Below are 14,125 nucleotides of genomic sequence, written 5' to 3' on the forward strand. Positions count from 1 at the left end.
TGTTGGGTTGACTCAGCTAATGTGTCATCATTTCTTCCTCAGAGCTTCAGGTGAACCTCTTCAAAAACTGTGTGCTCATCCAAAGTCAACTCCCCAATGGAAAGAAAGCCAGCCCTGGGTTTAGGGTGTGAGTGTGCTTGTGTAATACTGCTGGATATTAAGAAAATCTCTGGTGGGGGGCCCAGGCTGCTCTGGGTGTGCTTGCTTTCATATATAAAAAGTTATGGGTTTTCAGTGAAAATATTACTGTTATTAGTATAAATGAGGGCCACAGGGAAAATAGTGTCGCACATCTGAACCAAAATAATAAGGAAAAAGGAAAATCTGGAATGGTAAAAAAAGAAGAATGCTGTTTGTCAACTAATGTATTTTATAAAGGAATTTATAAACTTATGAAACCAAAAAGCCCTTTAATTTCTGATTGAAACTATATGGTTATCCTTTTCAGTCCAGATTTGACATGCTTCAATTAAAAACTGGCATTTAATGTGAGATTTACCTCCCAGAATATTTATATTTATTTTTTAGTAACTTAGAGAAAGGCAAATAAATGAAGGTAAAGAAGGATCACGAATCTTTCTTCCATAAACCACTAGTTAAATCAATACAAAAAGCAAAAAATTCAAAATAAATTCATAAAATCAATCAAACAACAGCAGAAACATGGATACAAGTTCACATAATAAAGTATGAAAAGCGATAGTCAAGCAAATAAACAAGATTTACTGAGGTGTGGCTTAGTACTATTCCTATCCACTCTGTCTTTGCACCCAGTACAGAGACACCAAATTAAATAGGAAAGCACAAGTCATCAGAAAACTGAAAAGTCTCACCAATAACAGCCAATTCAGAGAAAAGTGAAGAGAAGTGAGGAGAAAATGTTTTAAATAGTTTTAAAGTCTCTGTAACACCCACCACAGGATCTTAGGAAAAGCAAGAAGAATTATAAACCTGCAAACATCCCCTTAGGGACAGAATATACTTGAAGCCAGGTCAAATGATATTTGACATTTAATAAAATTGAAGAAAAGCAAAGCCCAGATGCTCCAACAAAGGAGACTGAGCTTCCTGATCCTATCTTCTCCCCATGCTTTGAGCTGGCTGGATACAGAGAATAAAGCAAGACTCAACCCTAAACAGTAGCTCCAAGAAAGACTGATATCAGTACCAGGGCAGAGGATTTCAAGGGGGGATTTGTCTCATTGTTAACAGAAAAGATACAAGATGTGAGCAAAGCCATTGACGATAAGCATGGACAAGTAAGATACAAAGAAATGGCACAGCAACTACCTATGCCAATAAACTGAATCAAGAATCCAAAGCATGCAAAAGATGACTAAATAAAGACTAAGCTGGTAGAAAATGGAGATTAGGACCATAAGAAAACCCCTCCCAAGTCTTTTTGCTACAAAACAAGGACTGAAAATCAACCATCAACCTTTGAAAAAGAACAAAACTAATCCCAAATATCAAGCAATGAATGGTATACATCAAGCATCAAAAAGGAAATAATTAAATGGCTTTTATTCCTGGATTAAATCCTGTGCCAGAAAAAAAATTAAGCTGTAATAAACATCATCATTTAAAAAACTACACATACCACTAATAAAAAATCATGTTTTGTTAACTTTCCTTATTTTGATCATTGTACTATATAGTAAGTGGTTTTCTTGTTTAGGGTAAATACACACTGAAATCTTTTCTGATAGAGTCACACTGTTTAGTTCCTCTCAAATGGTTCCGAAGAATAAGTGTGTGTGCGTGTGTGTGTGTGTGTGTGTGTGTGTTTTGAAGAGGGTAAAGTAATATACATATATAAGAATTTCTTGTGTTATTCTTGTATTTTTGCAAATTTCCTATAAGCTTGAAATTATATCAAAATTAAAAGTTACCAAAAATGTCAAAAGAAAAAGTTAAAGCAACACTTTTAGAGAATAATTTTTTAAAAAAATCAAATGGTAAAGAATGAACTACAGTCAGGTGAAAAGTAAAGCCATAACATAGAACACAAGCTTAAGACAAATCACAGTAAATAAAAAAGGAAAATACAAACTAGCTGAAACAACTATACAATATATATAACAATATAATATATTGTTTAAAGAGGATCCAATATTAAAAAAACAAAACAGGTTTCTCAGCAGGAAAAAGCCAAATGGGACAGAAAAGCAATTCAAAGATACAAAAGCAGAAAATTTATCTGAAAAAAAATTATTCTGAAGATAGAAAGAGAAGGCTGCCATTTTAAGAAATGCTGAATTATTGACATTGAATCAGTCCTACTCCAGTTACTGAAGAAAATTCTGTGAACACTGAGGCAGGAAAGACATCTGTCACATTCAGGACAGAGGGTAGGTTAAAAAAGGGGGGAAAAAAAGTAAGTTGTCTGTAGATTACTTCACAGAAGAATTCAGAGTCAGAAAATGGTAAATGAGTATGCACAAGGTTTAAAATGGCCCAAGGCCACTACCCTTATCTGGTTCGCAATTCAAATATAAAGGTAGCAGGCATTTTCAAACAGGAAAATTTTAGGTAATAGAGCTACCAGCAACCCTACCTACAGAGAAAAAACTGATAGTTATATTTGCCCAAACAAACTTTAAAGGGGAAATACCTTGATTGAGAACGAATTAGGGCTGGGTGGGGTGGTACACATCTATAGTCCTAGATTCTCAGGCAGTTGAGGCAGGAGGATTGTGAGTTCAAAGCCAGCCTCAGCAACTGTAAGGCACTAAACAACTCAGTGAGACCCTGTCTCTAAATAAAAATTCAGCTGGGGATGTGGCTCAGTGGTTAAGTGCCCCTGAGCTCAATCCCCAGTACCAAAAAAAAAAAAAAAAAAACCTAATTAGCACCACACCCAGGGTCAGAAGATAGGGACTGTCTATCAAGTTCAAAGGAAAAGAAATTATGAGTCACTAAATAAATCTAGCTAACATGCCAATCAGCCATAAAGATAAAAGACAGACCTTATCAAGGATGCCAAATCAAGCCTTCCCAAGATGAATCAAAATAAAAGGCTCAAGATAGGGATGTCATGGAGAAAAAACTGCTGGTACTAAGCATTTAATCCATATGAAGTTTCCCTAAAAAAAAAAAAAAAAGTGAAAAGAAACCTTGATAACATAATAAACTATCACAGAGGTACATTCAATACCATCTAGATTAGAATGTGGTTTTAAATAAAGGAACAAACTAATGATTCTTCATCTTTTATTTTAGAGACTTAATAGTTACTATCAAAACTAAAACATAGTTAGGAAGTGGCTTGGGTGCTCACTGCTTCTTTTCACATATTTTCCTTAATGTTAAAGAAATATTGGCAAAAATTAAACTGAACTATAGAAAACTGTCAATATCCCAATCTTTTTTGTCTACAAAAGGGTAATTTTTGTACAGCTCAAATAATTTTCTTGTGATGAAAAAATACTTGTCTGAAGTTGAGGTAGGAGTTTAAGGACATCAAGATGGCAAAGACTAGGTGCAAGAAAAATGCCAGCCAGAGAACAAGACAGGGAGATGAGTCATCATGATTCTGTTTATGGTAAGTTTCATTACCATGTCAACTCCCACAATAGAGAGCTTATCACCATGCCACCTCCTGCCAAAGGTCTGTATAGTTCCATTGACATGCCAACTCCTTCCAAAAGTTCTATATTCCAATTAGATGAAAATAACCATTGGAAACAAATAGGGAAATGTCTTCAATCAGTTCTGCAAGGAGGAGACAGAGGCACAGCTCAGACTATAAAACAAGCCTGCCCAAACATGGGCCCTGATATTCTCTCTCACTGGGTCCCCTCTGCTCTATTTTACTATTACTTTCACGTTCAATAAATCAATGCTCTGTCTGTTACTTTTTTGTGTCTTGTTCAATTCTTTGTTTGGGATGCCTAGAACCTGGACTCCAACTGGGCACTCCACCCATATCAAAATGTTCAATTCCCTTTCCATTTTTTTTTCTATTCAATGACACATTTCATGGATTTAAAACATCATGTAGAGAAGCGTCTGTTTTTATAAAATTATCTTTTTTCCTTCAATCTATATTCATCCTTCTAAACATTTAATCTTTTTGTAGTTATAATGTACACATATTTAAAAGTTAATATTGGTTGCTTTAACAGTAGTAAGATGGAGAGAAGCACAAAATGGCAGAATAGAGGCACCTGGGTCCTCTACAGCTATTGCAGTCTTACTTTCCAAACTACATGCTGCTGATTAGATTGGAGGAGAGTATCACATAACAGGGGTTGTGATTTTGGCCCTACTTCTTGAGAAGCACTTAGAGCTATACCAGTGCATAATTAGAAAACAAGAGCTTCATGCCCATCACTACAAGTAGGGCATCTATTATCAGAATTGCCTTCAAGTGGGTTGAGGATAAGAATCAGAGATAGAGCACTTGCTTTAGCATGTGTAATGCTCTGTGTTTAATCATTAGTACTGCAAAACAAAAAAAATACAATGATTTTTAAAAATTAACTTTCAAGTAACAAAATCTGTATCAATAGTTGCCTGGGGAAACCTCCAACATATGATAGTGGCTACCTCTCCCATTTTTGGAGCGACTATTGAGAATGCAACCCATAATTACTTTTGCATACATAATACTTCCCTGAATTACCAGTTTCCTTACTCTTGCAAGACATGTAAAGAAAGTATGTCTCTCCAACTCTGACAAGAAAAATACTTTGTCAAAACCCATGAGTTGCAATTGAAGAAGTTACAGGGAGATTAACTAAGGTGTTTAGTTGAAAATAAATTCAATGAGTCAAACCCTAAGACATATCATCAATAGAAATCTGCATACCAAGAAGCTATTGCATAAAAATTAAAGAGAAATATATCCAAACAGTTGAACAAAACTCAACATAGAAACACATGAAGTATAAAAAGCAAGGTAATATGAAACTCATAATTCTCTGGAAAAGATTCCAAAGATATCAATAAGTGGATAAAGTGTCAGATAACAAATTCAAAAGATGATTTTAAAACACTTGGTAAAATCCAAGAGAATGCAAATACAGAATTGGATGATACAAGAAAGAGAATGTGGGGAATGAATGGGAACTTCAGTGAAGAGAAGGAGATTTTGTAAAGAACTAAAAAGAAATCTTGGAATGAAAATTTCAATAAGTCAGATAGAAATCTCAATTGAAATCCTCAAAAACATAATAGATCAAGGGAAGTTTGAAGAAAAGTCTTTTAAAATATTTTAATTAGACAGTAATAAATAAAAAATAACAAAGAATGAAAAGAGCCTGTGAGATCTCAGGACATCATTAAAAGATCAAAATTCTAGCTCATGGGCATATCTGTAGAAGAAGAATAACAGAGGCATAGAAAGTTAATCCAATAAAGAGAAAATTTCCCACAATTTGGGAAAGAAAAGAACATATAAGTTGGAATCCTAAATAGAAATGACTAGAAAAAGAACCTCTCCAAAACATATCATAATTAAATTGCCAATTGTACAGGACAAAGAAAAGCTAAAAGATAGAAACATCAAGTCATATGTAAAAATAAGCCCATTAAATTAACAGAAGTTTTCTTAGTAGGAACCTTAAAGGCTAGTAAAACAAGGAATAATGTATTTCATGTCCTGAAAGAAAATAACTGCAAACCAAAATGACTATTATACCCAGCAAGGCTATCCTTCAGAATTGAAGATGAAATAAAGACTTTCTGTGATAAACATAAACAAGTAGAATTCAAGACCACTAGACAAGAATTGCAAAAGATGCTTAAGGAAATCCTAAACCTAAAGAGACAAGAGAGATATTCACCAAGATAAGAACATGTTAAAAAATCAATCCCACTAAAGGGAATATATAGGAGGATGAGGATTGGGAAAAGGGAAGTACTAGGGACTAAACTAGAGCAAACTATATATCATGTTTTTCTTATTATGTCCAAATGACTATATATAATATATATGTATGTATGTATATATATATATACATATATATATACATATATAATATATAATATATATAACTATATAAACCATATATAACTAAAATAAATTAATAAAAAATAATTAATAAATTAATAAAAATGAATAATAAAAATGAATTTTAAAATGATATTTCTGGTAAACATAAATGCAATTGATCAAGGGATTAATTAATCAAGAAGATATAATAATTATAAATTTATTTATGCCAAAGTTTGGAGCACCACATTTTGTAAATTATAAATGCTATCAAGACATTAAAAGAAAAAATAGGTCTCAATACAATAATAACGGGTGAATTCAATAACTTTCTATGAGCAATGGATAGATCATCCAAACAAAAATCAACAAAGTAACAAGAATTAATTATACTATAAATAAAATGGACTTAACAGACATTTACAGAATATATCACTCAATGGCTAGAGAATACATATTCTTTTCATAGGAACACAGAAATTTTTCTAGAATAGGCCATATATTAAGGGACAAAGCAAGTTTTAACAACCTCCAAAAATATTGAAAAATATCCTGTGTTTTCTCTGATCACAATGAAATTAAAGTAGAAATCAAGAGCAACAGTAACTGTAGAAATTATACAAAAACATATTAAAATTGTACAACACACTTTTGAACAATGGGTCACTGAGGAAGTCAGAAGGGAAATTTAAAAATTCTTTGAATGAACTGACAATGGAAACACAACATACAAATATCTGTGGGATACAATATAAGCAGCTGCACCATATAAGCAGCTGCACCAAGTGGAAAGTTTATGACAATGAGTGTTTACATAAAAAAAAATATTTTGAGTACATAACCAAATGATGACTCTCAAAGTTTTTTGAAAAATAAGAAAAACAAAACCCCCATATCAGTAGAAGAAAAAAATTATAAAAATCAGAGCACAAATAAATGAAATGGAGACTAAGAGAACAATAAAAATGAAACTGAGTTAAATCTTTGAAAAGATAAAATTTATAAACTTTTAGCTAAACAAACAAAAAGAAAGAAAAAAATAGCCAAATAAATAAAATTAGAGGTGAAAAAATGAGACATTACTATGGATATCACTGAAATTCAAAGGATCAACAAGGAATATTTTGAAAAACTATATAGTAATAAATTGTAAAATAAAAAATATAGACAAATTTCTGGACATACATAACCCACTAAAATTGAGTGAAAAGAATATTTTAAAAGGCTAAATAAATAGACCACTAACAAGTAATGAGATAGAATCAGTAATAAAAAGTCCCCCAAACAAGATTGAATTTCTTCTTTGCTGAATATTACCAAACTTTTAAATAAAGAACAAATATCAATGCCCCTCAAACTACTACATTAAATAGGAAGGTAAGAAACCAAATTCAATGTTATAAAAGTATGACTCAAACCTGACAAGGCCAACAAAAGAAAGGAAGAAAGGAAGGGAAAGGAATTTTTTTTTTAAAAGGAATTAATTGTAAAATGATATTTCTAATAAACATAAATACAAAAATCATCAACAAAATATTTGTAAGTTGAATTCATAGCACATTAAAAAGACCATACACCATGATCAATTGTTTTCTATTCCAGGGCTACAAGGATGGTTTAATGCAAATCAATAAACTTAATGCAGCACATGAATTGAATTAATGATATATATCACCTCATTTTCCCAATAGATACAGAAAAAGCATTTGATAAAATTCAACATTTCTTCATGATAAAAGTCCTGAATGAATTAGCTATAGAAGGAAAATACCTCTGCATAATAAATGCTATGCATGATCATACTCAACAGGAAAAAACTGAAACCATTTCCACTAAAACCAGGAATGAGATAATGGTGTCCATTTTCAGCACTCTTATTCAATAGAGTACTAGAAATTTTAGCCAAAATAATCACTTAAAAGAAAGAAAAGAAGGCATACATACAGAGGAAGTTAAATTATCCCTGTTTGAGATAATGTGACTTTATATTAGGTTTTAGGAAAACCTAAATACTCTACACCAATACTCTCAGAAATGAGAAACAAATTGGTAAACTATCAGGATACAATAGCAACATACACAACCAATATCTTGCCTATATACCAATAATGAACTCACTGAGAAAGAAATCAGGAAAGCAATCATATTCAAAATAACCACAAATAAATAAATAAGCCAGGCATAGTGGTGCACACCTATAATCCTAGTGATTCATAAGGCTAACATTATCTATTATTAACATTATCTAACTGGAGGCTAGTCTCAGCAACGTAGTAAGACCTGGTCTCAAAATAAAAAATAAAAAGTGCTAATGGTGTAGCTCAATACTAGAGTACTCCTGGGGGTTCAATCTCTGCAAAATACACACACATATACACACACACACACTTCAGAATAAACCTGAGGATGTGAAAGACCTCTACAATGAAAATTTTTAAAATACTGAAGAAATGGAAGAAGATATTAAAAGACTGAAAACCTCCCATGTTCATGGGTTGAGAGAATTAATACTGTTAAAACATCCACACTACCCAAAGTGCTCTACAGATTCAATGCAATCCCTATCAAAATTCCAAAGGCATTTTTTGCAGAACTAGAAAAACACAATCATAAGTTCATACAGAAGTAGAAATAAATGAATAGCCAAAGTAATCTTTAGCAAAAATTGCAATGCTGGAAGTATCACAACACCTGATTTCACAATCCACAGTAACAAAAACAACATGATACTGGCACAAAAAGCAGATACATGGACCAATGGAACTCAGTAGAGAACTCAGAAATAAACTCACATATCAACAACCAACTAACTTAATCTTGACAAAGCTACTAAAAACATATAATAGAAAAAAGATCTCCAACCAATGGTATGGGGAAAACTGATACCCACATATAGAAGATTGAAAATTGACCTATGGGGTCAATCTCTCACCCTGTACAAAGATCAGTCAAAATGGATCAAAGGTAGTTCTGTAAGATCTGAGTTCTGAAACTTCTAGAGGAACATACTAGGGAATAAATTTCTAGATACTGGTTCAGGCTATTGTTTCCTGGCTAGAACTCCAAAAGCACAGTAAACAAAGGCAAAGGATGACAAATGGTATTACATCAAATTTTAAAACTACTGTATAGCAAAGGAAATAATCCACAGATTGAAGAGACAACCTACAGAATATGAGTAAATATTTGCCAGCTCTTTGTCTGGCAGAAGATTAATATCTATAATATATTAAGAACTGAAAATACTTAATATCAAAATCAAAAAAACAAGACAATCTCAAATGATATAGACACATCTCAAAAGAAGAGATACCAATGACAAATACATGAAAGGATGACTCAATATCTTTAGCCATCAGGGAAATGCAAATGGAACTACAATGAGATTCTATCTTACCCCAGTTAAAATGATTATTATATAAAAAAGTAACAAATAACAAATACTGGCCAGGATGTGAGGAAAAAGAATGCTTATACACACTGTTGGGATTGTAATTCATTACAGCCATTGCTAAAAACATATGAAGGTTTCTCAAAAAACTAAAAACAGAGCTACCATATATGATCCAGCTATTCCATTTCTGGATAGATATCCAAAGAAAAATGAAATCAGCACAAACAAAAATTCCCGAACAACCATGTTTATTATAGCACCATTCACAACAGCACCTAGGAATTACTCCATCATATGAAGAATGATATCTGGACATTTAAGTGGAAGAGGAAAAATAGCATGTTAAGCAAAAGAAGCCAGACACTGAAAGACAATTATTGCATGTTTTCTTTCATACACAGAAACAAATAAACAAAAAGTCCTAAAAGCAGAAGAGGTACTACAAGGTACTGGGAAGAGGGCTAAGGAAGTTGGGAAAGATGGTAAAATAGGAGTATAGGGAGGATAGAGGAACCTCGATGGGGTTCAATCAATGGGTACAATCGATGGGTGATATATGCATGTAAGGAAATATTATGACAGTAAATCCTATCAATTTGCACAACTAGTATGTATTAATTATAATAAAGAGTAGTGAGTTTTTTGGGTGTTTTAGCTTTCTTTTTGTATTTTTTATTGCTTACAGTTTTCAAATGCTGATATATCTTTTTCAGAAAAACAGCAAGGTTGTTTTTCAAAGGTAAGTAAGGAAAGAGATCATTAAATAGGATAAAACAAAAACAGAAACAAAGAGAAGAGCAAATGTAGAACACACAGGACCACAGAATATTTTAGCCTACCTTTTGGACCTGCGGTTGACTTCCTTCAAATTGTGTGAATGACCTTCTGATGAAAATAAGAGGATATTTTGATATTTTGTTATTCAACCAGACCTTTGCACATTCAAGAATGTGGTCACCATTGGCAAGACTATCCCCATTGAGGTTGCAAACAGAGAGCACAAGTAAAATTTCTCCTCAAATTGTGGTTTGCTAAAGAGCAAAATTGGCATCATCTGGGTACTTGTTAGATGTGAAAAATCTCAGGTCCCATCCCAGAAATGAGGACTCAATCAGAATCTGCATTTTAACAAGATCCCCTGGGGCATCTATGAATACTTTAAAGCTACAGAAGCACTGCTTTAAAAGTTCTAACAGGCTCAATTTTCAACAAGGGTATTGGACAACAGTTTTACTTAAAGCTAGAGTGATTAAAACTTCACTGGGTTTGTAGAAAGAGAAATATGTCTAGTATTGGTTTTGATTTTTCTGAATACACAGAGATCCTTATGCCACAATTTGGCTGTGCACTTGGTTTGCTAGGGGACCATCTCTGTTGTGACTGGGCAGCAATGCATTTTAGAACTTTTTCAGGGTGTTAGCAAGATGTATCCAAAGTTGATAGCTGAAGAAAGAAAGGAAAGACCTGTTTTGCTTGCTTCTTTTTAAGAATAAGGTGAAGAATGTAACAGAGGACAAAGTTAACATTATCTAGAGTGAAGAAAAAAAAAAAAAGCATTACCTGCATGATTTCTCAGCACATCTAATTCTTTTTCCAAACTCTCTAAAGTTTGTTGATCAGCTGTGTTATCTAAGAAAGGTTCATTCTGGCCAGTAATATCAATATATTCAATTTCTAAAATTTCCGAAGCAGCTCTAGATAATGATCGAACAGCTGCACTTCTTGGTCGAGGCTGAGAGGATGAAAGGCAGTTGGAGCTGTTTTTAACAGAGTTGGAAAGTGGTAAATTTGCTGTTGAAGGTCTCTGTGACTTCTGGCCTAAAACAAAAAGAAAAAGAATCCAATCAACTGTTTTTAAAATTTTGAGTATTTTGCAATATAAAATACCAGCTTCCTGAAGACAGAGCAGTGAATATAATGCAACAAATTTTATGAGAAAATCAGGCTCAGGATATAGCTCAATGGTAGAACACATACCTGGCATGAGGCAAGACCCTGGGCTCAAACCCAAGACCAAAACAAAATGAACAAACAAAAAATGGATTTCAAATATTATGCGAAAACTGACTGTTGATTTTCATCCCCTGTCACAAAGACCAAAAAAAAAAAAAAAAAAACCTTCTGAGTATTTTCCCTATTTTTTAATATTTAGAAGCAAATTGATTTCACTATCACTAAAGCAAAATATCTATAAAACAAGTCAACTTCAGACCAGCACAACACACAATCTTTTAGTCCATCCCAAATTCAAGTATGTATCTCACAAGAGAAAACAACCTCTACGATGAACATGAGGCCACTTCCTAGTGAATCAATTGTATTGACAGTGTGTAATCTATTCTTTTATTTAAAAATATGGAGATTAAACAGTCTAATATACAAAATCTGTGTGAAATTTTAGAAAAACACAGTTTTTAAACTAAGTGAGATCACATCTATAATTTTCCTATAAGAAGTCTGATCTGTTTGCTGTGTACTAAGTCTGACCTGTATCTCCGATGTGCTTTTTTCTCTGTATTCTGACAGTTCACTTTCCATTGCCTTATAGGGTACTTTAGTTTACAAATTCCAGAAGCACAGACCTAAGTCAGGTTACTACTTTATTCAACTAAGATGACCACTCTTTTATCTGTTCAAAAGTTTGGTTTAGTTGGTTACTTCAACACTAAGCATTTTTTGTTGATGTCATTTTGCTTTTGTTTTTAATAGTAGGGAAAAGAATCCTTTCAAATCCTATGCAACATAACTAATTTGTAATTTTGTATTTCTCACAAAATACTCTTTAATAAAGGCCAAGGGAATTTTCAAGAACAGATTTAAAAAATTCACAGCATCGGTAAATTTTTAAATGTACTAAATTATTTTTCTGATTTAGAAATATATTCATAGTAAACATAAATACATTTATTTATTAACATATTTATGGTAATCATTTTGCATTCTCTTAACACAAACTGGCTTTGTGTAAAATATTAGATTTTTTAAAGAAGTGCAATTGTCATTCTCATGAAAAACATGATTTGACTGAACATATGCTATGTAACATTACGCCCACTCTTGTTGATTCAAAGAAAAATGCAAAATTCAAAAAAGTGGCTACATTCAGTCATCCTATATAAAACATTTAATGACTATTGAGTTCATCTTCTTTTTCCTTAGCTGGAAAAACTTACTTTGAATGTAGATAACCTTAAGAAGCATTTGGTTGCAGTATGTAATTGTTTAAGCAATTAAAGCTGAGTGAGGTTAAGTTCCAAAGGGCACCAATTTTAATGAACATTGAAGAAATTAATTTTTAAAATATTTTTTGTGGGAATAAAATTAGGAATAAATTAAAATAAGCTTCTGGCCCTTTTGTGTGTGTTTGTGCTCAGAAACAATTCTGAAGAAAAATAACTAATAAAAAATATGTTTAAAATATATGTATGTATATAAATATTCTAAAGAATTATTTTAATGACTTGAATTTAGAAGTGGTTTCCTCTTTTATGTGCTATATTGCAAAGAATGGATATTTCGTTCACAGCCATCATGCAAGCTTGTCGCTCTTATATGGAAGCCAGTGGGTACCAGAGGAAATTTATACAGAACTCAGAGGACCTGGGAGTATGGGTAAACCACACTCTTCTCCTGTATTATAATATTTCTCAGTCAAGGTAAAACTTGAAGAAATTTAGTACTCTTATTAAAATAAAACAAACAAAAAGATGATACTATTAGTAAGAACTGGACTTCTTCCATCTCAGAAAAATATGAAGTTAGAATAATTTAAAATAATGTAGATGCCCTTCAGAAAACTCAGGAGAGCACAACACTTGCTGAATTCTTACAACAACATCTGGTTGCCACAGTATTTGAAGCTAATTGTTCCCAAAAGAGAGAAAAGGTACACAGGGGATGGGTCAGACTTATGCTTAACACACAGCAAATAGACAGACCATATTTCTTACTGGAAATATGTTCAAGGGTAATTTAAAGTAACCAAATCACAGGATGAGATAGAAGGAGTCCCAATTTGGTTGTTGATTTTGTTTACTTATTGTTCATTTAGGAAAACATGTCATTCTTTCTAGTATTTAATTTGCAAGCTTATTAATATTATTGCTATGGTTAAGGATTGACACATTGACTGGCATTAATGAAAAATGCCACTGTTGAGGCAATCATTCCATAATAAAAAATAGCCTACTTTGTAGATTACAAACATAAGAAATTACTTTTAGAGAAACTTGTGCCATCATGGGCAATATAATCTAAAAAATGATTCATGCCAATCTCAGCTAACCACAAATAAAACAAAATTAATTTTTCTCGGTGTTAGCTAAAGAATATATGTCCCATGATTACCAATTAAACTATGCTGAATATTGATGAGATGAAATACAGTGGTATTAGTTAATGGGCATAAAAATACAGATAGATATAAAATAGGAATCACTCCTTGAATAGTATTTAATACGGCACTTTATTATTGCAATTCTAAATATAACATTAGAACTTGATAAAACACATATCAACAGGCTTTTGGGGTAGCATTTTAGTAACAAATAATTATATGTTACTAAATATGCTACCAAAATATGTTACTAAATATGTCAAAGGACACATTATTTTAAGCCTGAATAAAGTTGGCAAAACATTGTCCATTGACATTCTTGTTCCATTATGTAAACTGCTGAGCGTTCATACATTAAAAAACAAACAAACAAACAAACAGAAATTCAATTTCTAAGAGTTCTAGAAAATATAAGGAAATTTTATTGAGTAGTATTGGCTTAGTTGAAAAAAAATGC

At 32.3% G+C, this 14,125-nt stretch overlaps 1 protein-coding gene across 2 annotated transcripts in view; it reads right to left on the reverse strand.

The window, feature by feature from the left end:
- Zbbx (zinc finger B-box domain containing) overlaps window positions 1-14,125 on the reverse strand; it is a 138,454-nt gene that overhangs the window by 12,996 nt on the left and 111,333 nt on the right. For both annotated transcript variants that reach the window (XM_046422883.2, XM_058572245.1), the window contains one exon: window positions 10,893-11,150. In XM_046422883.2, coding sequence (XP_046278839.1) covers window positions 10,893-11,150 — 258 coding nt within the window. The remainder of the gene's footprint in view (window positions 1-10,892; window positions 11,151-14,125) is intronic.

Source organism: Marmota monax, unplaced genomic scaffold (assembly GCF_021218885.2).
Source record: "Marmota monax isolate L192 unplaced genomic scaffold, Marmota_monax_Labrador192_F-V1.1 WCK01_AAM20220418_F8-fsc00110, whole genome shotgun sequence".
Taxonomy (NCBI): domain Eukaryota; kingdom Metazoa; phylum Chordata; class Mammalia; order Rodentia; family Sciuridae; genus Marmota; species Marmota monax.